The sequence below is a fragment of the Pelophylax lessonae genome (genome assembly GCF_965119305.1).
Source record: "Pelophylax lessonae genome assembly, chromosome: 1".
Taxonomy (NCBI): domain Eukaryota; kingdom Metazoa; phylum Chordata; class Amphibia; order Anura; family Ranidae; genus Pelophylax; species Pelophylax lessonae.
This window is the reverse complement of record NC_138768.1, coordinates 597,063,482-597,090,355: the sequence shown is the minus strand read 5'-3', so window position 1 is coordinate 597,090,355 and position 26,874 is coordinate 597,063,482. Positions and strand designations below refer to the sequence as shown.

The 26,874-nt window shown below is 41.8% G+C and overlaps 1 protein-coding gene across 1 annotated transcript in view; it reads right to left on the bottom strand.

Moving 5' to 3' along the window:
• The window catches only part of MTTP (microsomal triglyceride transfer protein), a 101,915-nt gene extending 75,517 nt beyond the window's left edge, over positions 1-26,398 (bottom strand). Inside the window, exon 1 of the mRNA XM_082253218.1 lies at positions 26,255-26,398. Within this exon, the coding sequence (XP_082109344.1) occupies positions 26,255-26,318 (64 nt within the window). The 5' untranslated portion in view covers positions 26,319-26,398. The remainder of the gene's footprint in view (positions 1-26,254) is intronic.
• Between the last annotated feature and the right edge of the window lie 476 nt (positions 26,399-26,874).

Here is a 26,874-nt window from a genome sequence, read left to right as displayed (position 1 = left end):
GAATTCTTCGGTCATCCACCACAGTTGTTTTCCGTGGTCTTCCGGGTCTTTTGGTGTTGCTGAGCTCACCGGTGCATTCTTTCTTTTTAAGGATGTTCCAAACAGTTGATTTGGCCACACCTAATGTTTTTGCTATCCCTCTGATGGGTTTGTTTGTTTTTTTCAGCCTAATGATGGCTTGCTTCACTGATTGTGACAGCTCTTTGGATCTCATATTGAGAGTTGACAGCAACAGATTCAAAATGCAAATAGCACACTTGAAATTAACTCTGGACCTTTTATCTGCTCCTTGTAAATGGGATAATGAGGGAATAACACACACCTGGCCATGGAACAGCTGAGCAGTCAATTGTCCCATTACTTTTGGTCCCTTAAAAAGTGTGGGGCACATATACAAACTGCTGACATTCCTACACCTTTCACCTGATTTGGATGTAAATACCCTCAAATTAAAGCTGAAAGTCTACAGTTAAAGCACATCTTGTTTGTTTCATTTCAAATCCATTATGGTGGTGTATAGAGCCAAAAAGATTAGAATTGTGTCGATGTCCCAATATTTATGGACCTGACTGTATGCAGACTAGGCTGCAATTAAAATTTTTTCCCCTAAATGGGTTTTTATTGAAAAGCGGAATACAACAACAGTATTCAATGGGTGTATCTCACAGTAACATATGCAGACTAGGCTGCAATTTAATTTTGCAATTTCCCTGGTTTACCCCCATTTCTCTCCCCTCCTTCCCACTTCTGCTCTCCCTCTGTCCTAGTTTCGCTACTCTCTCCCTATGTTCGGAGCGGGAGAATTGCCCCTCCCCCTCCCCTGCTCGCCCTGTTGCACCACTTAGACCACTTCATCTAACTGCTGGTTTACTGGGTAGGGTGGGAAAGGTTGGGGTTCATGCCCTGAATGTGAGAGGGGCCACGTGGATGGCGCTAGTTAAAATTTAATCTGCACATTGAGACTTTTCAACCTGATTGTTCATTTATGCATTTACTGGTGCCTTTATCGACCTTTCCCTATTCTGCTGCTGATGTAGTCTGAAAAGTTACCCCCCTTTGTGTTCTCCTTTTGGTTCCTGTTTTGATATGTTCCTTTGTTGTATATTTTCTTAAAATAAATATTATATTAAAAAAAAGCGGAATAGAACAACAGTATCCAACGGGTGTATCTCACAGTAACGTATGAATGAAATTTTTTTATTTTTCCCTTTAATTGGTGCTTTTTGAATAGCAGATTAGAACTGCAGTGTCTAAACGCTGTATGACAGTGTCACAGTAAAATATGAATGAAAAACTGAAAAATAATTGTTCCCTTAAATCAGTGCTTTTTGAATAGCAGATTAGAACTGCAGTGTCTAAACGCTGTATGGCAGTGTCACAGTAAAGTATGAATGAAAAACTGAAAAATAATTGTCCCCTTAAATTGGTGCTTGTTGAATAGCAGATTAGAACTGCACTGTCTAAACGCTGTAAGTCACAGTAAAATATGAAGGAAAAAAAGTTTTTTTTTTTTTTTTAAATCCAGATTAAGCAGACACATATACACTGAGCTTGCATTACATGGCCGCTACACGGTGCACGCCGCCCTCCTAACAGACTGATAAAAGTTTTTTTTTCCTCCCTCCTCCTCACTGGGCTCAGGTCAGGGCAAAAAGATTGTGCACTGCACCCCCACACAATACAATCAATGTAGATCGCTGTCTGATTAAAGAAGATTCTTCCTATTCTTTCCCTGAAAGCAATCTCCAGCCTGCCCCTACAATAATCTCCTATCTCTCCCTCAGCAGCAGCAGGAACCTCTCCCTACAGTAGTTAGAGCAGAGTGACATGTGGCGATACGTGACTCCAGCTTATATAGAGGCTGGGTCACATGCTGCACTGGCCAATCACAGCCAAGCCATTAGTAGGTATGGCTGTGCTGACTTCTAAGGGTACACTAGTTAAACGCTTGCTGATTGGTTGCCTTGCAGCTGTTGAAACTGCGCCATTAAAACTGCGCCAAAACATGAAGTAAATTACCGAACAATGGACTGTATCCCGAACATACAGTGAAATGTTCAGGTCAGTGTCCGGGTACCGAACACCCAAAAGTCCGGTACGATCCCGAACAATACAGTCCGGGTTCGCTCAACCCTATTCTTAATACTTCCTAATGGTAGACTTAAATTAAAGAGGCGATGTTAAAGTTTATTATGCTCTCTTAAATAACCAGACGCCTTAGGGCCCTTTCACACGGGCGCTCCGTATGTCCGCAAATCATCCTATTTTTTTGCGGATGATTTGCGGACATAATGTAAGTCAATGGCATTGCGGATGTCAGCGGAATACCATCCACTGACATCCGATTTTCTTCCTTTCAGTTCTGTTCCATTTTTTGGAACGGAACAGAACCCTATTTTTCCTCCGTTCAAAAAACGGAAAGGAAGGAAAATCGGATGTCAGCGGTGTCATCCGCTGACATCCGCAATGCCCATAGACTTACATTATGTCCGTATATCATCCGCAAACGGATGGGATGATATGCGGGCATACGGAGTGAAAAAAAAAAAAAAAAAAAGTCCCGCAGCGGACAAAAACAGCGGAGCGGCCGTGTGAAAGAGCCCTTAGGGTGAGAGAGCTAAACTTTCCATTGTTTCATAAATTTGGTTGTTTTCAATTCTTTATGGGCCAACATTAGTTCCTATTGCCATTGGGTATTCCCTGTAAGTAAGGAAATGAATACCAAAACTGATTTCCAAAAACTATGTATATTTTTACAACTCCATAATATGGAATAGGTTGCCAATCTGGTTATTACACCTCATAATACCCATTTTTTAAACACATTGTAAACGGGTGTTAAATGGCTTTCGATGGGACAAATCAACACATCTGCCCAAAGCAATTTAAAAAATTCAGGATAATGCAGACACATAAGTGTTAAACCAGCCTCAATGGTTGCAATGTCTAATATGTTTAATATTTTCTGTATGCACATTTTACAAAAAGATTAGGAATGATCAAAAAATAATAATTGAAGTATACAAACTGTTCTAATAGGCTACAGTAGAAGCACAGCTTAAAACTGGACAACTTGTGAAAGAATATTTACTGTAGTAGACCAGTCACATAAGTGTGAGCAATCTATAATTAAATCATGTCACTGTATACTGAAGAACTTTGCAATGCATACACAAGCAAGTGTCAGGGGCTGACTCAGTGACATGCTTGGCATGCATATCTGTCACCTACCCAACTTGTTCCTATGTTGTATATTCAAGATTTTATATTAGGCATGTTGACACTGGAACTTTTCTAAGTAATAAATTATTAATGTTTACCTTAGAGTTTTCCGTTTCATATTTTTCTTTACTCCAGTTGTTGGACTTGTTTAGTTACTAAGTACTCACAGAATTTCAAAGTTAGAAAGTGACATCTCTTTTTATGCTCATCTCACTAAAATCATCCCATGTATATTTTTGGAGGCCTTGTTTAAGCTCCAAGTTGTTCTAGTCTGACATAGGGATAACGACTGTCCCCTGCCCCTATTTGACAGTACCGGGCCGTTCACCAAGCACATGGTAGGAATAGGATATCCTGCATACCTGGAAATACCAGGTATTTTCTTTAGTGCCCAAGTGGCTGAATGGAACAGTGGAGGAGCTAAGGAAAAGTAAGGTAAGCAGTGGTGGCTGGTCCATAAGGGGCGCCGCCCCCCTAATCTCCATGCCCCGGCCAGTAATCGCCATGCGGGGCATAGAACCAAAGGTGTTCTATAGGGTTGAAGTCAGGACCCTGTGCAGGCCAATCAAGTCCCTCCACTCCAAACTCGTTTATCCATGTCTTTGTGGACCTTGTTTTGTGAACCGGTCCAAATCATTTGGTGGAGGGGGGATGATGGTGTGGAGTTGTTTTTCAGGGGTTGGGCTTGGCCCCATAGTTCCAGTGAAGGGAACTCTTAAGGCGTCAACATACCAAGACATTTTGGACTATTTCACGCTCCTAACTTTGTGGGAACAGTTTAGGGATGGCCTCTTCCTGTTCCAACACGACTGCGCACCAGTGCACAAGGCAAGGTCCATAAAGACATGGATGACCGAGTTTGGGGTGGAGGAACTTGACTGCCCTGCACAGAGTCCTGACCTCAACCCTATAGAACACCTTTGCGATAAATTAGAGCTGAGACTGCAAGACAGGCCTTCTCATCCAACATCTGTTTTTTATAGTCACCCAAAGGTAACATTTTAACACGTTTCAGGGGCTATAATTTACTCTCTTCATCAATTTTTCAAGTATTAGAGTAAAAGTGATGAAATTAGAAATATGGATTAATGGAGGATGCTTCAACTGGTTGTGTGTACTTTCATGCTATTTTCTTTAGTCACAAGTGGATGTAAAACTGTCTTGCACTGGCAAGATTTCCAAAGATTAGAGACAGTTTACCACATTTTACAGATATTTCCACAGACTATATGACAAATGTTTGTTTATGCTGTCCTGATTAGCCTGAGGCACTTATTTTTAACCACTTACCGTATAGTAACGTACCGATACGTCGGTACACTTTGCGGGTTTATACCGGGATGATGCCTCTAGCTTTGCCTCTAGCTTTGCCCGGGGCTCCCGTCCCACCGGGAGCCCCAAGCACCCAACCGGCGCGTCCGCCGGCTGGATGGAGTCCCGATGAATGCCAGAAACGGCATCGATCGGGGCTCCGATGACGTAACCCGGAGGCGGCGTCCATGACGTCACTTCCGGGTTACTGTGCTGCAAAAGGCGGCAAATTTAAAAAACGGCTGTATGCAAAAATGCCGTTTTCGGCGTTTTGCATACAGGGAAGTGTAGTGGAGGGGTCTAGGGTCTTTTAGACCCTCGATCCCTCCATAAAGTGTACCTGTCACTATATATTGGTGTCACAAGGGATGTTTACATTGCTTGTGACAGCAATAAAAGTGATCAGATTTTTGTTTTTTTTAAAAACCTGTAATAAAGTTTAAAAAAAATAAAAAATAAATAGGAAAAAAAAAAAAAAATTTTTGCCGCCCCCGTCACCGTTAGCTCGCGCACAAAAAAACGTATATGCAAGTCAGCGTGACATCATCTTTCACAATATACAAAAAAAATGGGCTAACTTTACTGTTTAGTATTTTTTAAATGCAGTGAAATGTGATTTTTCAATTTTTTTCCAAAAAAATGGCGTTTTAAAGGCCGCTGCGCATATACCGCTTGACAAAAAGTTTTGCAATGACCGACATTTTATTTTCCAGAGTCTTTGCTAAAAAAATATACATAATGTTTGGGGGTTCTAAGTAGTTTTCTAGGAAAAAATACTGGTTTTAACTTGTAAACAAAAAGTGTCCGAAATAGGGCTGGGGCTTAAGTGGTTAAAGAGTCGTAGAATACACATCCCTTCTATAAACTTCCAATTTAAGGCCTGATCTTTCAGTGAAGTCCGTTTTGGAAAGATCCACTGGGACATCTGGAAGGCATAGATGAATGTGACCTTCATAACTGTCATTAGATTAGTGTTATGTTAAATGTTCCCGCACAGCATGGGTAATCTAAGCCAAGATAAAGGAAGTATATGCCTTATCATTCATCGAAGTCAGTGTACAAAACAACTGTAAGGGTGCCCTAGACATTAGAAAAAAGTCAGATGAAACAAATGATATAGAATCACTTAATCAACTATTTGGCAAATGTTTTTAATGAACGATCAGTTCAAGCATTGATGATTAACAGATGCCAGCCTTGTTGGATTTTTTTCAGCTCTTAATTTGTCAGTCTAATGTTCCCATGAATACTAACAGATGTTAAATGATTTTTCTCAGTATGTGCACCTGCAGGATTGTGAAGTACTGCGCTGTCTGAAGGAACTTTCTTAATACTGTTACTCTGGAGGAATAAAAACAATCTCCTGTCTGCCAGTACTTTCTGCATGAACATTTAAAGTGTATCTATAGCCAAAGTTTTTTTTTTTTTTTAGATATATTGAAGAAGGTTTTTGAACCCCTGTCTGGTTTGAGCCCCCGTTCACATTGGTCCGATTTGACATGTCAACTTGCATGTCAAATCAGGACCAATTGCTGGCAATGGCACCGTCCGAATCGGTGCGACGCCGACTTTGCAGCATGACATGAGAGTGCGCCCTCTCCTAATGGAGCCGGTTCACACAGCTCCGTGTTGGCTGTGAAGCGGATAGCACAGGGGTCTTGTGTGTCTTTGGCCCTGTTTAGGTCCGAATTCAGGCAAAAGTTTGGGCCTGATTCATCCCTGAAATGGAGAACAGAGACGCACCGGACCCCTGCTGTGAGCCGCATTAGATGTAAGTGTGAACCCAGCCTTGGAGAGATTTTCACTTTCTGTTCTGGTGACAACCTTTTATCCCATGGTAAGTGCAACCCTGGGTCCTTTCATTTTTCCTGAGGGTGTTCCCTGTGTTTTGGAGTGCTGGATAACTGGAGCCAGTGTGCCCAGGAACAATTTCAGTGACTTAAAAAATCTGAAACCAGCCCCCTGTTTGCTTATGTGTTTGAACAATAAAAAGTTGACAGGGTTTCTAGCATTCCCCCATATAACCTAAAAAAGCATTTTTACTTCTGCCTGTGTTTCTATTACAGAGTTTCCTTCACTTCGTGACAGTCTGAGGAAAAGGTTGTCCCTGGGAAAGCTCTCTAACAGCTCTGGACACCAGTAAATTCTTTCTGTAGAGTCAATAATTGTGATGACTCCCCTGACCATTTTTCACCCTCCTCAACCCCATTAAAATACCACCTATCATTGTATTTTCTATACATCTACCTACCATATCATTTTTTCTTTTGGTGACCTATGTGTGTTCTGTTTTAGGAGCCAACCATTAGGAGGTTAGACATATTTCCATTAGCCACCACCAACTCTCAGGCGATTTTGGCTCTGAGGAAGAGGGTCCTCCTTCGAAACACGTAAGCCACATCAGGTTTTGAGGACGCCATCAGGCTATCCAGCAGTAGAGAAGTGTCCTGGAAGTGAGCGGTGCCCATTTCCTATATGCTTGTTCATATGCTACATTTGTGAGTATATTGTACACTACCCTTCTTTGATTTTAATAAACTTTTAAGTGGTTATGCACAAGGTCGGTGCGCCCTTCTCTTGTTGTTTTCTTGTACCTTACATTTCGGGTCCTGTACACCAACATCCATGTAGCATATTATGAGTCACATTTGCAGCTTAACTGTGTACTGGCCCACTTGACAAGTTTCCACTCTGGGAATTTAGGACATCCTCTTGAAATAACAGACCCCTGGCCCGAAGCAACTTTCTCCTTCTTTTACATAACATAGCATGCTCTAAATCCACATGTTAACTCACACATGGCACACTTAGACAGAGTATAAAAAGCACTTGAAGGCTAAGTTCACATTTGTAATAACATTTACCATGCATGTAATTTTTTGAAACCACTGTGTAGCTTTCAAAATCAGTGCTTGGTTTAAATGTCATACCTGTAGGCCAACCCGTTGCTTCTCCACATCCTGAGGAAAAAAACTTGCATTGTAAGAGATCAGCCCCATCCTGTCTAGGAACTGTCTAGTATAGTGCATCCCAGATCCTAGGCAAGATGCTTAGGTTGGCTTACAGGTATGGCATTTAAACTAAGTATCATTTTTGAAAGCTGCACAGTATATGGTACATTTTGTTACAAATGTGAACTTTGCATACCTTTTATTATACACGTTTTATGTATTACACGTACACAAGGGATTTCCTGGCAGTACTTTTTAAATTAAAATGTAACCTCTATAACTTATTTACTGAGCACATAGACAATTTGTCTGACAGGACAGCGGATGTGAAATCACTATGTGTAGTCAGCTTTGCAGAATATTTTGAGCAGCAAAAGGCTTGAGTCACACATAAGCTTTCCAGATAAATAACAATGATGCAAGTCAGAGATAAAGGACAACATTTACTGCAGTGTAAAGTAAGGTAAGGTGACCTGAGGTACGGTGAAGTCAACCTGGAATTGATTTCTAAGTGCTCAATCAGACAGGTGACGAAAGAAGGCTAGTAAACAGCGTCCAGATGCGGTTAATCTCTGCACTTGGACGTAGCAGCACTCTGCACCATAGCTGCATACAAAATGGACTACATCCAGTTTGGGTAGGGCCAGAACTGCTGCCCCTGGATGAAACCTGCATCCAGGGCCATTCAGAGAACCCTATTTGAATGTAACCGCTGGTATGAGTGATTGCATGCAAACAGCGGCAGACCCCCAGTTAAATGAGCCCTAAGACAAAACTTCAGTAAGGTGATCCTGTGTTTACTTAATCACTTGCCGACTGCCGCACGACTATTTACGTCGGCAGTCAGCCCCTCACAGGCAGAGCGACGTAGTACTATGTCGCTAGCCTGTGAGGGTCTAGGGAGCGAGCGCGCGCCCCGGAGGTGCGCTCCCGCGCGGTCACGGACCCCCCGCGCGTGTGACCGGCGGACCCGATGTCCGCCGGTCACTCAGCGATCGTCGGTGCAGAGGGAGAAAGGCAGGCGGCTGATGTAAACAAGCCGCCTGTCATTCTCCCCTGTGTAGGAATAGTGATCATACGGTTCTGCTATGTAGGACCGTTGATCACTGTTCCTACACCTCAAGCCACAGCCAATCACAGTTAGAATCACGCCCCCTAGGGACACACATAACCCCTCCCTCTCAAAAAAAGTTAACCCCTTCACTGCCAGTGTAATTTTACAGTAACAGTGCATATGTATAGCACTGATTACTGTAGAAATGTCACTGGTAACCCCAAAAGTGTCAAAAATGTCAGTCAAGGGTCCGATCTGTCCGCTGCAATGTCGCAGTACCGTGAAAAAAATTGCAGATCGCCGCCATTACGCGTTAAAAAAAAAAACAACAAAAATCTTTCCCTTTGTTAGTAAACGTGATAACTTTTGCGCAAACCAATCAAAATACGCTTTTTGCGATTTTTTTTACCAAACATATGTAGCATAAAACAAATTGGCCGAAAATGTTAAAAAAATTTGATTTTTACATTTTTTTTGGGGGAATTTCATATAAAAAAATGTGAAAAATATTGTTATTTTTGCAAAATTGACGCTCTTTTTTTGTTTATAGCGCATGATCAAAAAAATCGCACAGGTGATCAAATACCACCAAAAGAAAGCTCTGTTTGTGGGAAAAAAAGGACATCAATTTCATTTGGGTACAGCGTCGCACAACCGCGCAATTGTCCATTAAAGTCACGCAGTGCCGAATCGCAAAATAGGCCCTGGTCAGGAAGGGGGGTAAAATCTTCCGGGGCTTAAGTGGTTAAAACATCCAATCATCTGCAGAGGACATTGAAATTGTGTTGAGGGGATTTTGAAAAAAATAGATCTTCTTCACTAAGATGTTTGATGTCAATGTCACTGTACACTTTAGTAAACTTTAGACCCAGATCCACTTTACCTCTCTTCGCCTCATCTCACATTTTGAGAAATCAAACTCAAGTTTACTTCACCTGACCTCACACATGATAGTAAATCAGGCTCAGGGTCTTTCTAAATATATAACAAGTCAAAGGATCAGCACATTTTTTCATTCACTGACATCTAGAGATGATTACACATACTATAAAATAAATATAAATAGATAAAATAAAATGAGCATAAAAAAAGATGTGCATGTACACTTTACAATTTTGTAAGCAGAAGTAACCTTGCAATTTAAAGTGTATGTAAAGAGACAACTCTTTTTTAGCTTTGGACAGAGTAGGTATGGGCTAGATGTTCTGTGAAGTTTTTTTGTTGTGTCCTTGAGAGAGGATTCTGTTTGTCCTGATAAACATTGTATTTGCTGAAGAAAGCGAAGGGGAAATCTAAAATGACTCTTGTCCATATCCAAAGCGAGAGGTGAGGGTGGGTCATTCAACAGGGACAAATGATCTGGTGACAACTATTTGGAGAATTCCCTTCACTTTTGTGAGATTTCTTCTTACTGTTTGTTGTGTGTCCAGACTGGAATGAAAATCTCCCCAGCAAGACACAGTCAGAAAAGGTTTGAACCCTTCCCGATTCTATCTATAATAATAATAATAAAAAAAAAAAAAAAAATGAACGGTTGCCCTAGTCTATTTGAAATGATAAACAAAAGTTGCAAATCGTCTATATGCACCAAAATCCAAGAGACCAATTTCAAATTGTTAACTAGGTGGTATTATACGCCTCACAAACTGCATAAGGTCTTCCCGAACACGTCGGCGGAGTGCTGGCGCTGTGGTGGGGATGACGTGACATTGCTCCACATCTTTTGGTGCTGCCCGAAGCTATCAGCGTACTGGACAGGGGTCAGGTCTGTTGTTCAGAAATTCACAGAATATCCAATCCCGGAGGACCTGGCCTTCTTCTTGCTCCATTTATCAGACATCCCTGTGCGGCGATATAAGAAATTGGTTGTTCGTCATTTACTTAACACAGTCAAGGCGTGCATTCCCTTGCTGTGGAAAAACCAATGCCCCCCCACGGTAGCGGATTGGCTACGGAGTGTCGAGGCTATCAACAAGATGGAAGACCTGGTGCTGACATCACATTGTAAGCTGGAGCAGTATCATAAGACCTGGGAACTTTGAAACATCTTTATTTTGTCTGATGAGGGCGTCACTCTGCTACACTCCTAAACAGTGGCGTGATGATGGTCTCCATTGCCGAGGAGGAATCCTGATCCTCCAAATTCTTCTCGCCTTACTTCTCTCCCACTGCCTTTCCTGCCCTTCCCCCTCCTCCCCTCTCTCCCTCTTTCTGTTATTTTTTCCTTTCTGCCACTTTCCTCCTTTTCTTAATCCCTTTTTCCTTTTTCTCTATGTCTCCTATTAAATGAGGGGCGCACACAGGGTGGACGAGCAACCTGATGGTCTATTATACTGCCAGCCCTGAACTGTCACTTGTTGTGATACATGTACTTTCATTGAGATTTCCACGCATGGGCCTCTTGGAGTGAGCAGGCACAACAATGCATACTTTATATGATTGTTTGGTTTTTTCTGTTTGTATTTCTGGAATGTTATCTTCTCGCCCCGCTGTACCCTCCTCTGTGTTCGAATAAAGTTATATTTGCAAAAAAAAAAAAAAAGGTTGCGTTTTACATACACTTTAAAATAGGAATGTGGGGTGTGTGTGTGTGTGGGGGGGGGGGGGGGGTGTATAACAAAGAATGAGGATCCTAAGACTCGCATCACTGGGAAATAATAGTGATCGGGATAGATTTTCCAGACAGAAATGTAAATAGTAATTTCATATCTATAGAATAAGTAATATGGTAGGTTCTGCTTCTCGCTAGAGATGAGTGAAATGGCCTGGTTTCTGTTTGCAGGAGGATTAGTGAACCCAGCCTCAACCCAGCCTAAAAAATAAAACAGCATGAGTCTCCCCCCTCCCAAAACCCATATCAGATGTTTATTCTTTATAAGGGTCTAGTATGAATTTATAAGGGAATCCAGGGGAAAAAAACAAACATAGGATCTCTCTGAAATCTTTACCAGGCCCTTTTGCAGCCATGCAATCAGTGAAAGGGAACAGCAGTAAGCATATGCCCACCCCCCTTCCTGATCCATAGCAGACAATACGTCTGCGGAAACGCCCACTGGGAGGGGCGAAATGCGTCAACGCAATTTCTGGCTGACGGTAGCACCAGTAACGTCACTTCCGGTTTTAGGTGGAATGCAAACAGGAAGGTGCACACCTCGGCGTTCTTACACTAACTGGTCGCTTGGAGCATACAGCATTGCCTGATGTCTATCATTACAAGTGATTATTTACCTGTCACACTGTAAGTGTTACTCTGCAAGTTTTCATTAAAAGTATCAAACGTATTACACTATGGAGATTCTCTGTTTTTCCTTCCTTTGCCCTGAATGATGTCCATTGGGGGAATAATATTGTTTCTAATATCTTTCCGTCCCTGCGGGACTATCAAGGAGGAAAAGTGCTAATCCTTACCAGGCCTAAGCTTGATTGACCCACGTGCAGTACTGCTAAGGGGTCAAAACCGTCTGGTAAGTATATTCACAAGTGGGTGTGAACCACAACAAATTGCATGAGGAATCACGGATTGGCACAACTTTTGTTTAGAAGAGAGCACTGAGCACGAAAAATTATTCTTTCACTGGACACTTGCTGATATGGACTTTTAATTATTTGGGTTATTGAAATTATTTTCTTTGCAAAAAATAATTTTTGCATATGTTTTGCACACAAATATTTCACTGTACACATGCTTGATATAATTTTTGGTTTGTATTTCAGTAATTTTTTTGGGAATATGATTTTATATGTCTGCAATATTCAACATATTTCACTTACATTTATCTAGGATTTATACACATTCAGAGTTTTTTTTTTCACTATTTTTGCACTGTGTTATTTGTTGTTTTTCACTGTTTTAACCTTGTTTCATGGTTCATCTCAGTTTTAATGATGTCCTACAGCTTCTTTCAGCTACTTCCTGTTTACATGCACTTGGTCCAGGCGATGGTTGAACATCATTTCCTTGGACTGGTATACTAAAAATAGGGAACCAGGTCCATGCAATGAGTGTTGGTGTATAGTCTCCACCAGCGGTGCATGTGACAGGGTGACTCTATAACAGGAAGTGCCTGCACAATGCCCTTACTGGCAAGATTACCGGGTATTATTTTTAATATAAAGATGCTGATGTAGAATTATTGATAACAACTTTTAAAATGATGATAACACATTAAAGCTTATAGGAGACTTTAGTGATTGGGTTTAACTTAGTTAAAGCAGTTCTAAAAGGTACATTTTTTTTTTACTTTAATGCATTTCCTGCATTAAAGTAAAAAATGTTCTACTTCTTCCTGTGAGTCTTGTATTAATCCAATTCTCTGTCCAGCTGCATCTATTCTCTCCCTTCTCCCCGTTCTCATGAACTTAGCCATTGGCTCCTGCTGCTGTCAATCAAATCCTGTAAGGAGGAAGCAGGGGGAGCGGTGGGGTCACGGTGTGTGTCTATAGATGCATACAACCCAGTTCGGGAGCAAGCCTGCAGGTGCCCTCCAATAGGAGGTGGCGTACCAAGAGGAGGAGGAGCCTAGAGCGCTGGCAAGGGACCCTAAAGGAGGAGGTTCAGGGCTTTTCTTTTAAATTCCACTGCACAGAGCAGGTAAGTATAACATGTTTGCTGTTGTCCAAAAAAAAATTAAACTTTACAACCGCTTTAAACAAATGGAACAGTGAAAAATTGTATATAATGTAAGTATCCAGCATTGCAATTGATCCGAATAAGATCTTTATATAATCACTACCAAATCTCTAGAACTTCTTCATCTTGGATGAGGCAACATGGCCTGTGTATGCATGGACTACAAGTTTCATTTATCTAATTAAGCTTTTTTTTTTATTCTAGAATGACGTTATCAGTGGATTTGCACAAGTACCAGCTAACTCGCACTTATCTAAGCTTTGGAATTTAATGATTTGCCAAAAGCTGACAATTCAGTGATCATTGGAGCCATAGTTATCTCATCAGAAGCACTAACCTGCAAAATAAGCTAGTTTAATCAACAAGTTAGAGCAATAAAATACTACGAAAGATAACTTGATTGCAAGTTACCTAGAAACAACTTTGCATTCATAACGCTTTGCTAAAATTGCCAAAAGTTATGAGTCCAGTCAATATAATTTCCATTTAGACATTCACCTTCACAATCAGAAGATACTATGTGGCACAGCAAGAAAATCCTATCATACTAAGGGCCCATTCAGAATGTTCTTGTGTGTTACTTCATGTGCCTTAACATGCGGTGTGTTAAGACAGCCCATTAAATTTTAAATAGGCTGCCATGCAACTCATATTTTACTGGATATGTTGAATATTTTCCCAGCTCTGCACCACAATGCACAGATGATTCATGTAGCTCCCTTCTAGGTAGGTGCTAGTGAGAGAGTATAGTTTTTGGCTCTGTCTGCCTATCAGAGGAGCAGCAGGCAAATCTATATTCCTTTCTGCCTACCAGAGAGCAGGATCTGTGAGTTAGGTGTGCTCAGTGTGTGATTCGTTGGGTCTAGATAGTGTTTCACACTGGTCCAATAGGGAGGCATGTTGGACAGTGGGAGGAAACCTGACAAATGGTTGCACAGGCTTTGATACAGTCCCGGTGATTGGCAGAGACCGGATGTCTCGGTACATTATGGGATACTGTATAAAAGCCAGGAGTACATGTGCTGCGGGGTCTTTGGCTGGTGAGCAGAGTCCCAGAGGGAGGGTGGCAGCTGCCTCCTCCTCTGTAGTGGTGGCACGTGGTCACAGGCGGTCGGCCTGGGGATCAAAGGAATGGAACTGAACCCAGAGGTCCAGGAGAACTGACTAAAGGGGAGAGACACTGGAGACCCTCGAAAAACAGTATCGGGAGTAGAAGGGGTCGTGTCAAGGGACCTGACCTGAGTGGGGCCACCCCAGAGTAGAATAGTGAGAGGACGGGTGTCAGTGTGTCAAGTGGAAGGGGATACTAGGAGAGTATTCTGAGGAGAATTAGCTCCTTAAGGCTACTGGATAGAGACGTAATCCAAATTCCCCTAGTGGCAGGGTGAATCAGCAGCCTGGCTGCATCATCAGACAGGAGTCCTCATATCTTGTGAATAGTTAATTTGGAGTATCCCACTATTCCCTTCTTCCATCCCTATTTAAAATAAAACATCAAAAACAACTACAAACTCCTGGACTGATTACTGAGCCAAGAAGTAAAGTGTTAAAGTGTGAATACCAGAGTTGCTAACGGTAACCCAGGGGGACCTTAAAGTGTATTATCCAGCGGTCCTCAAGGAACAGTGCTACATTCACATCTTTGCACTGTGCTAAAACACAAGCTAGTTGCGCTGCCTAGGTGCATTGGGGTAGCATTCAAAAATAAATGGGCATGACCACACGCTGAGCTTACACATGGCATAACATGTCTTTCTGTGCTCTTCTACAAAGCAGTAATGTGTGTGGCCCTTATAAATCAGTACACTGCAGCCATTGCACACCATGCAATAAGGTATATTATTTGCATGTTCTGTGAGCTAGTTCTATTCACAAAGCTCATTACAACTCTTCAGGAAATGAATGACTGCTGGAGTCATTGTTTATTATACCAATAGTAATATTAAAAAGCTCACAAATACAAACTTACTAAACAAACAGTTATCACTTGATTTGCTCCTGTGCCAGTATCTCTTGCCTGAGCCTGATGTTAGTTGTTAGTTTTAAGCAGTATTTTCATACCTACGTAGTAGCTGCAAGGTGCAATATTTTATCAGGTGATAGAGAAGAACTTTACAAGTGTTCTGTTTGAATTCAGAATAATACAAGAATACAGTAGAAGGATCAAGAGAATAGCAGCAATAGCAGTTTAGACCCCCTATCATTTTATTGTCTTTACATATACTGATGCTATTGATACATTTTGTTCAGCAGATCCGTGTTATATGATTAGTCACACAAACTGTATCAGTATCTAGATTTCCCAATTCAATGGAGCCAAGCTTTGCCAAAACTGCTCAGATTGTTCACCAAAGCACTCTATCAGCAAGTAGGCAGTGAAGATGCAGGTATTTTATCCACATATGTTTTCCAGGTGCTTAGAAGATGTTCTGTCATCCTACATTTTGCTTCTGAGTATTTTCAATAGAGTAAGAAAAAATAAAAAAAAATATTCTATGTCTAAGGATGGATTACTCTAGTCAAAAAAATGGCTATTATTTCGAAGGCTTTTAAACATAAAATGACAGTAGCGGGGAGAAATATCCAAAAATATAAATAAATGACTGCTAAAAAGATGAAGAACACCACAGCACTGATAATTGATTTTTTTATGTGTGAAGTGACAAGGGGTAATGTAATGTTTACCAAACATAACTCTCTGTAATTATCATTGTTATATGTGTTATTTGTATACTGAACCTCATCATAAACATTATAGTAAAATTTGGGGTTTATTCATTTTGTAGCAGTTGAGCCTTTTCGATACATAGTCGTCACATAAAAATTACACGTTAGTATTACTATTTCTGGTTGAATAAATTATCCTTTTCCATTAAACAAAGACAGGTTTATGTGGCAGTATTATGCCCTAAGGTATGTAAAGGAATAGAGCAGGGCGCCAGATTAGTATGAGTTAAAACCATTACTTTTTTAGACAGGCTCACTTACATATAATTATACATAAACAGAGTTGCGCTAATAAGAAATAACGCCCCAGGATGACGTAATTTATGACAAAACGCGCAGGGTGGATGACGCGCTGATGTCATCGTGATTACTATACCCGGAAGTGCGGACGACTTGTTTGGATGTCGGCTGGTATGTGATTTTCAATGTGTGCTTACGTTTTTATGGAAACTAAGTGAAATATTTTTTATATTTTAATAAATGTTACTGGATTTATACTATGTGGAGCACTATTATGTTTTTTATCTCATGTATGAGCTACCATAGTACGAATTATCCCATACCTGACAGTCGGGACATCCGTAGGAACCGCTCCACAAGGCCTTGGCAAGGTAGTAAGCAACAAGTGCTTCTGGCCTATTATAACAAGAGGTCCAGTGCTGCTGGTAAGCAGGCATTTGCATTACTATTCTGGTGGCAGTGCTTCTATTGATTTTTCCCGTTGCTTTGGAGGTGGATGGTGATAGATGTTACTCTGGATAACCTACTGTGCATGACCTGGAGAATTGACATCCTACTAACTGGGACTTGTCATATGGGACTGTTCGAGCTTCTTTTCTTTTTTTAGGTCACATATGTTACTTTTCTTATTAGCACTACTGTCTGTGTCTATGTATAATTGTGTTCCGTGACGATATCGCACAGTGGAGGTTGCTGTTTTACTGATCAGGATAATTTTAATGTGTTTAGAATTTTATTTAGCGCGGTTATTATATTTTTTTAAATTTCACTTACATATAAACATTCTGTGTACTTCTCATGTGGATCTGCAATCCTGCAAGGACAGCTTTATCAATCTGGATGGACTGGATGACAGCTGTAGGGCACAGGCAGGGACCAGCTGCAAGATGGAGTGTCAGCGGCGTCTCAAACCCTTACTCACGCCATGCATTTCGGAGGCCCTGCCTCCTTTTTCAAGAGCTTGAACAAGGAAACAGGGCCTTCGGAAATGGGTTACAGCACTGTGAGTGAGTGCTTGAGATGCTGCCGACACTCCATGCAGTCTTTGCACGATTGTACCAGCCACATGAGCAGTACACAGGATGTTTATATTTAAAGTGTTACTAAACCCAGGACCCAGTTAATGAAGGGGAGGATCAAAGAAGACAGGATCACACAGCCTTTATACACAATGCAGAGGGTTATTAACCCCTTAGGTTCCACAGTGAATATAACAAGCATGCTTTACTGTATATACAGACTGATTTTACTGTTGTGGGTTTAGTAACACTTTAAGTGAGCATGTACTGTAATAAAAAGTGTTGATTTTAGTGTTGATCTAACTGGTGCCCTGTTCTATTCCTTTACATGTCTATGAGGGATTCCCAGATCCTTGACAAGGAGCTGCCAGAGATAATGTGTTCCTCACCTTCACAGCTGATCCCTCATCACCATTGTGGACTTTATGAACTTTTTATTGGTTTTTCACTGTGGCATTGAGCGCTGATTATGCTTGTTTTTACAAGTTTGTATTTATGCCTTAACGGTATCATATAGAAAACATATGTATTCTGATTGTTACAGTTCATCAGTTTTTTTTGTAATTATATTGTCTCTATGCTAATGACATACCATAAGTGTAAAACACAACTAAACCTTACATTTATTTAGTTGCTCAGTTTCTCCAGAGTCATATAATTCAATGTTATACGCATCTTATCGTTCAAAATCCAAAATGGGTATAGCATTTAATGGCACACCACAATGACATAAATCATGTCCACTGTTACCCTCAGTGCAATGACATACGGTATACATGTTGGCTTTAAGTCTTGTCCAACAGTACTTTGTAATTCCTTTCCAAACAATTTAAGTAAGGTAAGCTTCCACATCAGCAGAGACTGACACCCAAGGTACAGTTAGGGCATACACAGGCAAAGCCGATCCAGATGAGTAATTAACAGTCCCCCTACTCACAAACCAGGGTGAAGGTGTTAGCACAGCTTGTCTGTAGATGCACGGGAAAGGTAAAAATCAGGAATCCAGGGTATGAGTAAGCGCTAACTGTAGAGCAAAGCGCGTGAACTTTCAGCTGTACCCCAAAATGTCTGTGATGTTTTATAAATGATGTCATAAAGGTTGAAGAAGTGCAGCGGATTCCGGATTGTTTACTTTCCTGTACAGTTAGAGCAAGATGGCAAGATAGTCCAAAAAGCAATCAATGACTACAATAATTTTTTACTATAAATTACACACTAGAAATTGATTATATTATTATGAAACTACACTGCTCAAAAAAATTAAAGGAACTTTTTGAAAACACATCAGATCTCAATGGGGAAAAATATCCTGCTGGATATCTATACTGATATGAATTGGATAATGTGTTAGGAAAAGAAAGGATGTCACATCGTTAGATGGAAATGAAAGTGATCAACCTAGAGGACTGAATTCAAAGACACCCCGAAAATCAAAGTGAAAAAATGATGCAGCAGGCTAGCCCATTTTGCTGAAATTTCATTACAGTAACTCAAAATGGTACTCAGTAGTTTGTATGGCCCGCCACATGGTTGTATGCATGCCTGACAACATTAGGGCATGCACCTAATAAGATGACAGGTGGTGCCCTGGGGTATTTCCTCCCAGATCTGCACCAGGGCATCATTGAGTTTTTGAACAGACTAAAATGCGACCTGGCAGCATCGGATGGACCAAAACATAATGTCCCAGAGGTGTTCTATTGGATTTAGGTCAGGTGATCGTGGGGGATATTCAATGGTGTCAATTCCTTCATACTTCATACAAGAACTGGCTGCATACTCTTACCTCATAAGGCTGGGCATTGTCAGCACCAGGAGGAACCCAGGACCCACTGCACCAGTGTAGGGTCTGACAATGGGTCCAAGGATTTCATCCCGATACCTAATGGCAGTCAGGGTGTCATTGTCTAGCCTGTAGAGGTCTGTGCATCCCTTCATGGATATGCCTCCCCAGACCATCACTGATCTACTACCACATCGATCATGTTGAACAACGTTATAGGCAGCATAATGTTGTCCACGGCTTCTCCAGATCCTTTCATCTCTGTAACATGTGCTCAGGGTGAATCTGCTCTCATCTGTGAAAAGCACAGGGTGCTAGTGGCGTACCTGTCAATTCTGGTGTTCAATGTCAAATACCAATCGAGCTCCACAATGCCGGACAGTAAGCATAGGGCCCACTAGAAGACATCGGCCCACTAGAGGCCATCCTCATGAAGTCTGTTTCTGAGTTTTTGGTCAGAAACACTCACACCAGTGGCCTGCTGGAGGTCATTTTGTAGGGCTCTGGCAGTGCTCGTCCTGTTCCTCCTTGCATAAAAGAGCAGATACCGGTCCTGCTGATGGGTTAAGGGCCTTCTTGGGCCCTGTCCAGCTCTCCTAGAGTAATTGCCTTTCTCCTAGAATCTTCTCCATGCTCTTGAGACTGTGCTGGGAGACACCGTAAACCTTCTGGCAATGACACGTATTGATGTGCCATCCTGGAGGAATTGGACTGCCTGTGCAACCTCTATAGGGTCCAGGTATCGCTTCATGCTACCAGTAGTGACATTAACCCTAGCCAAATGCAAAATTAGCAAAAAAAAGTCAGAAAAGAGGAGTAGGAAAAAAAATGTAATTGGCCTCCACCTGTAAAACCATTCCTGTTTTGGAGGTCTTCTCATCGTTTCCCATCTAGTGCACCTGTTGTTAATTTCATTACCATCAAAGCAGCTAAAACTGATTAACAACCCCCCTCTGCTACTTAACTGAACAGATCAATATCCCAGGACTTTTACTGACTTGATGCTATACTCTGATTAAAAAGTGTTCCTTTAATTTTTTTTGAGCTGTGTATATCTTAATTTTCTCATGGATAGTGACTATAATTTACTTGAGGGGTGTATAAGGAGGTAAGACGACTTGCTTACTGGGCACTTATATGACCTTTCTGCCCAGGCCAGTTTTCAGCTTTGAATGACCATTGCGCGGTCATGCTTAACACAAATAGAGCTTTCTTTTGGTGGTATTTAATCACCACTGTTTTTTTTTTTTTTTGCTAAACAAACAAAAAAAGATTGGAAATAAAAAAAAAAAAAAAAAACGTTTTTCATATTTTCTTATAAAATTTTGCAAACAGGTCATTTTTCTCCTTCACTGGTGGGCACTGATCAGGAGGCACTGATGATGAGGCACTGATAGGTGGCACTGGTGGGCACTGATTAGCAGTACTGATGGGCACTAAAAGGGGGTACTGGTATAGCAGCACTGGAGGGTGCTGATTTTCAGCACTGGTGATCACTAAGGGGACCAATGTCCCTCTAACAGAAGATGGTTAACGGCTTGCTTCTTTTCTTGATGCTAACAGCGTGAAGAAAAAAGAAGCCAGTAACCGGCTTCTGTTTACTTCGGTGATCAGCTGTTATTAGCTGACAGCTGATCACGTGGTAAAGGGCCCACTGTGATTGGCCTTTTACCCTGCTCTGTGATCAGACAAATCCCAAGGACACGGCAATCACAGAGCGCACTGCACACAGGCTGCAGCAGTACGAATTCCTGTAGGGAAACCTTTGGATAGACCCCAGTAGGAACAGAACACTGGTAAAGCAGCTTTCAGTGGTATATTACTACATTTCAGTGATCACTTACTGTATATCATGTTTTTTTAATACACCAAGTTTTTATTTTCATGGACCTATAGTCAAAACAAAAATTCTGAGACATGTAAACACCCTGCTTGATTATACTGGCAAATTAGACTGAAAAATCTATGCCCCAAAATGGGGCTCTTGGCATATTGAGATTGGGGTACTAATACTCAGCCAGGGCTGACAAATTAGTGGTTGTACCCGAACAAGGGTCTTTCCTATTGGTTCTGACAGCATGACCAATTAAAAATATAACTTGCATCACTGAAGGGATACTGAAGCCCCATTTTCTTAGTGCCAACTCTAAGTTAAAGGAGTTAAGAAATAATGAAAATTGTCTCTTTTCTCCTAAGAAGATGGATCTAGTGTTCATTTTCTCTAGGTCATGGGCAACACACACTTATACTTACCTTAACCTGTGGTTTAGCAACAGCCAGCAGTCTGGTCCTCTACTCTCCAGCACTGGCATATGGATTGGCATTCCTTCCAGGGTCCGTGTCCCATCCTAAAGACGTGGTCACTGATCCTGCACTGTATGATGACAATGGGTGAAGGGGAAATGGCAAGATGATCAGAAACCAACCAGAAGAGCTTCATCAGGGAACTGGTCAACACAACTGGAACCAGTGGGGGATAAGATGAGATAATTATTAGTGTGTGCGTTACCCATTTGGGAGAAAAAAAAACAAAACAATACTAGATCCTTAGTCATCAGGGCAGGGAGTGGAGACCATTTAAATTATTTCCTAATTCCTGCCTAGGCTCTCTTGATAGCAGACACCACAAGAAATGTATACTTATTTTTCCCTGGACCCCAGGTCTGCAGCACAGGGCTTCAGTAGGCAATAGCCAGGTCTGTGCTCTCTGACATAGTGATGGGGGAAGTGTGCAAATCTCTAGGAAAATTTTTTGGGGGCTTCAGTTGTACATCAAGGCAGTCAGGGGCATGGCAATGTTAGGTTTAGATTCATTGAAGAGCCTGCTATCAAGTGAACCTGTTACTGTTCCTAGCCAGGGCAAAGTACAAGCTAGCTCTAAGAAAATGTTTCACAAGGTAATTTACCATTATTGGTACAATGGAGCAAGCTATTTACAAAGGCCTGGATTAAGGTTGTGTGCATAGGCCTTCTTTAAATTGACATCTGCTCCATCACTATTTTACTAGCATGAAGTAGCCTATCATCTTTATAAATAAAATGTAGGTAAAATATTAAAAGCAAAGTACCTACATTTATTTTGGATACTTATATAGCATCATCAATTTATGCAGTGCTTTGTACATACATTGTACATTCACACCAGTCCCTGCCCTCAAGGAGCTTACAATCTAAGGTCCCTTATTCCCAATTTAGACAGGAGACAATTACCCTATAAGGATGTCTTTGGAGCGTGGTAAAAAATCGGAGAACCCAGAGGAAACCCACAGGGAGAGCATGCAAACTACATTCAGATAGTGCCGTGGTTGGGATTTGAACTGACGTCCCTAGTGCTGCTAGGCAGAAGTGCTAAACACTTAGCTACTGTGCCGGCTCAATAATGAAGAAATATTTATTGTACCTTATTAATTAGCACTTTTTTGTCACATTCTCCTTTTCCACAGTTATGCAGATTTTTATGTTTCTTGTCCAAGATTTTTCTATTTATGTTTAAATTCTTAAACTGGTTGGCAACCAGACTGTGTACATTTTACATATCTTGTTATTTTTACCACATATTTTATATTATTTAATTTGGGCATTTAAACTTGGTTGATAAGATATTTTTCAATAAGGTCAAAAAATGTTACATCATGGGTGTCCAACCTTTTGGCTTCTCTGGGCCACATTGAGTGTAGAGAAATTTTCTTGGGCCGCATATAAAATATATACTATAGTTAAGGTATATAAGTAATAAACCGCCGCCGTGCCCTCCCCCCCCCCCCCCCCCCACTACACAACTAGAGGACGCTCAAGTGAAATGAAATCAGTATACAGAGGTTTACGTCTTCTGAGAGATAGTAAAGGAACACTCTTACCACCATGACCACTTCAGTTATTTGAAGTAGTCAGGGTGGTAGGAGTCAGAAACACTGCACATGCTGGGATATTTACAGTTATGTGCTGGAGGCTAGTGGCAGGATAGTTGCACATATGACTTAGAGTCGGTTCACACTGGGGCGGCATGACTCTGTACTACTTCGGGGGCGACTTGTGCATTCCCATGCACCACGACTTCGGAGCGACTTGCATGGACTTCACATAATGGAAGTCTATGCAAGTCGCTCCAACGTCGCCCCGAAGTAGTACAGGACCCTTTTTCTAAGTCGGAGCGACTTGTGTCGCTCCTATTAGAACGGGTCCTGTAGCAGTCAATGGACCGTGAGGGAGCGCGACTTTTCAGGCTGACAAGTCGCCTGACAAGTCGCGCTAGTGTGGACCGAGTCTTAGACAGCCAGAAAATGTCATGTCCTTATTTATACATGTATGAACAAGGACATGACATATTATGACAAAACACAACTAGTTATTAAAAAAACATATTGCAACAATTTACACACGCTAATACACAGACCTTTTCTACTTATTTTGTAGACTGCTGGCGAGTAATGCTGGTCATGCGGCGGGTTCTCCTGGAGGAAGCAGCGGCTGCAGTAGAGAGCAGAGTGGCTGCTTCCTGTATGGCTCCTGTCACAGGCAGAGTGCATTTCATATCACTCCGCCTGTGACAGAGCTGGAACTATACAGGAAGCAGTGGCTCTGTCACCGACTGCAGACATCCTAAGTCTCACGCAGCAGCCGGGAGATTGCACGGCACTTGCAGCCCAGTGCGTGCCCATCCAATGCAGCCTAAACAGTGCCCATCCAATTAAGCTTCACCAGTGCGTGCCCATCCAATGCAGCCTCACCAGTGCATGCCCATACAATGCAGCCTGATCAGTGCCCATCCAATGTAGCCTCACCAGTGCAAGCCCATCCAATGCAGACTGCAATGAAGATAGAGGAGAGCCGCTGGATTACACAGAGTGGGGAACTCCCGCTTACCCGGCGACCGCTGTTATACGAAGTCCTGCCTCCTGGACCGGCTCCTATGATAGACGTCACCAATGTGCTGTCTATCACAGGAGCCAGTCAAGGAGGCGGGGCTTTGTATGACAGCGGTCGTCGGGTAAGCAGGAGATCCCCGCTCTGTTTGTAATCCGGCAGCACTCACCCCTCCTCCTCCCCTCGCCTCCAAGGCGGCCTCTGTCTACAGTTAGTTGGAAACTGCTGTGGCCATGCCCCTGACTCGACTTCCTTCCTCCCCAGCAAAAAAAAAATTGTCAGGGGGCCGTGGGCCGCATTGCCTGAGGTTCTGGGCCACATGCGGCCCCCGGGCCGCAGGTTGGACATGCCTGTGTTACATACAGTATTTCACAAAAGTGAGCACACCCCTCACATTTTTTTAAATATTTTTTTTATACCTTTTCATGTGACAACACTGAAGAAATTACACTTTGCTACACACAGCCATTAATGTCTAAACCACTGGCAACAAAAGGGAGTACACCCCTGCGTCAAAATGTCCAAATTGGCCCAAAGTGTCAATATTTTGTGTGGCCATCTGTATTTTCCAGCACTGCCTTAACCCTTTAGGGCATGGAGTTCACCAGAGCTTCACAGGTTGCCACTGGAGTCCTTTTCCACTCCTCCATGACGACATCACGGAGCTGGTTGATGTTAGAGACCTTGCGCTCCTTCACCTTCCATTTGAGGATGTTCCACAGATGCTCAATAGGGTTTAGGTCTGGAGACATGCTTGGCCAGTCCATCAACTTTGCCCTCAGCTTCTTTAGCAAGACAGTGGTCGTCTTGGAGGTGTGTTTGGAATACTGCCCTGCGGCCCAGGGAGGGGATCATGCTCTGCTTCAGTATGTCACAGTACATGTTGGCATTCATGGTTCCCTCAATGAACTGTAGCTCCCCAGTGCTGGCAGCACTCATGCAGCCCCAGACCATGACACTCCCACCCCCTTGCTTGACTGTAGGCAAGACACACTTGTCTTTGTACTCCTCTTCTCGTTGCCGCTACACGCGCTTGACACCATCTGAACCAAATACGTTTATCTTGGTCTCATCAGACCACAGGACATGGTTCCAGTAATCCATGTCCTTAGTTTGCTTGTCTTCAGCAAACTGTTTGCGGGCTTTCTTGTGCATCATCTTTAGAAAAGGCTTCCCTCTGGGATGACAGCCATGCAGAACAATTTGATGCAATGTGTGGTTTATGGTCTAAGCACTGACAGGCTGACCGACAGGCTGACCCCCTACCCCTTCAATCTCTGCAGCAATGCTGGCAGAACTCAACTTCTTTGGTTGACCATGGCGAGGCCTGTTCTGAGTGGAACCTGTCCTATTAAACTGCTGTATGGTCTTGGCCACCATGCTGCAGCTCATTTTTAAGGTCCTGGCAATCTTCTTTTAGCCTAAGCCATCTTTACGGAGAGCAACACATATTTTTTTCAGATCCTCAGAGAGTTTTTTGCCATGAGGTGCCATGTTGAACTTCCAGTGACCAGTATGAGAGAGTGAGAGCGATAACACCAAATGTATTACACCTGCTCCACATTCACACCTGAGACCTTGTAACACTAACGAATCACATGATACCGGGGAGGGAAAATGGCTAATTGGGCCCAATTTGGACATTGTCACTTAGGGGTGTACTCACTTTTGTTGCCAGCGGTTTAGACATTAATGGCTGTGTGTTGAGTTATTTTGAGGGGACAGCAAATTTACACTGTTATACAAGCTGTACACTCACTACTTTACATTGTAGCAAAGTGTCATTTCTTCAGTGTTGTCACATGAAAAGATATAGTAAAATATTTACAAAAATGTGAGGGGTGTACTTTTGTGAGATACTGTATATATATATATATATATATCTATATATATATCAGTACATTGCCTTAAAAGAGTTTTGTGTTTGTACAGTATTTTGTAATTGAATCTTCTGCTTAGTCTACAGTCACAAGGAAAAACAACAGCAAGTCTGCTTTCCTGATTTCTAAACACATCCTACAAAGGAATGCTATACAATATCACACCAAGTTATTTGCTGTTATCTATAGCACATGTAAATATAGAAGGAGACACATTATATGAGTTGAAGAGAACTTACTGCTTGCTCAGTTTGTTCTGTAACTGATGCACAACAACATTAGTAAAACAAATCTGGAACAGTTCCTATCGCACTTAGAACGCTTACCATTCATGAACAGATTTTTCTTTAAAGAAAAGATCTGACATTGATTTTTTACATGGCACTTGTTGGGACTTTAAATTCAAATCCAGACTTGAACATTTTCCTACCCTCTATCAGTATGCCTTGATAAGCGTTGTCATACATTGTCAGTACATTTTTGCCAGGACACACACTGTCAGATTACTGCTAATGAAGCCCAGATCATTGCTGTTACAAATTGGCCTAACTTCTGATCCCGGAAGCATTCTTACCTTTAATAGAAGCAGAAAATGTTGAAAATATACAAAGGAAAAACAACAAAGTAAACGACATCATCGCTTGGTATCCTCCTGCTCCAACTGTAGCTTGTGCCGGTTGTCACTGGGCAGAGAATGACACAAGGAAAAGAAAGATTGTGAGTGGAGAGCAGTGTTTATCTAGATGTAGTAAAGGTCATAATCCAAACTCCATGCACTGGTTTTATTGACTAAAGGTCTTTCAGTTAATCATTAGTCTGAAAAAGTTTTTAAATGGTACCCTCATTATTTAGAATGCAGTTCATCTCTCCATTGTTTCACACAAAACATGTTTGTTGAACAGAAAGGTCAGTGAGATGAGTGGGGATGATACATGATCATGTGTTGACCATTTGAAAACCTGCTCTTTGGGTGGGACAATATTGGAGTTAAAATTTCAACAAGAAACTATTGTGGTTTTGGGTCAGTTTTATTTTAGATTTCTGAAATATATGTTTATGCGAGGCAAACAGGTAAACCTTTTGACACTTAAAACAGCTCCCATATATGAAATACATGTATGAGAGCTGTTTTAACTGCCAAAGGATTAGTATTTATGTCCTTCCAGAATTCAAATTTACACAGCTCTGCCTAGC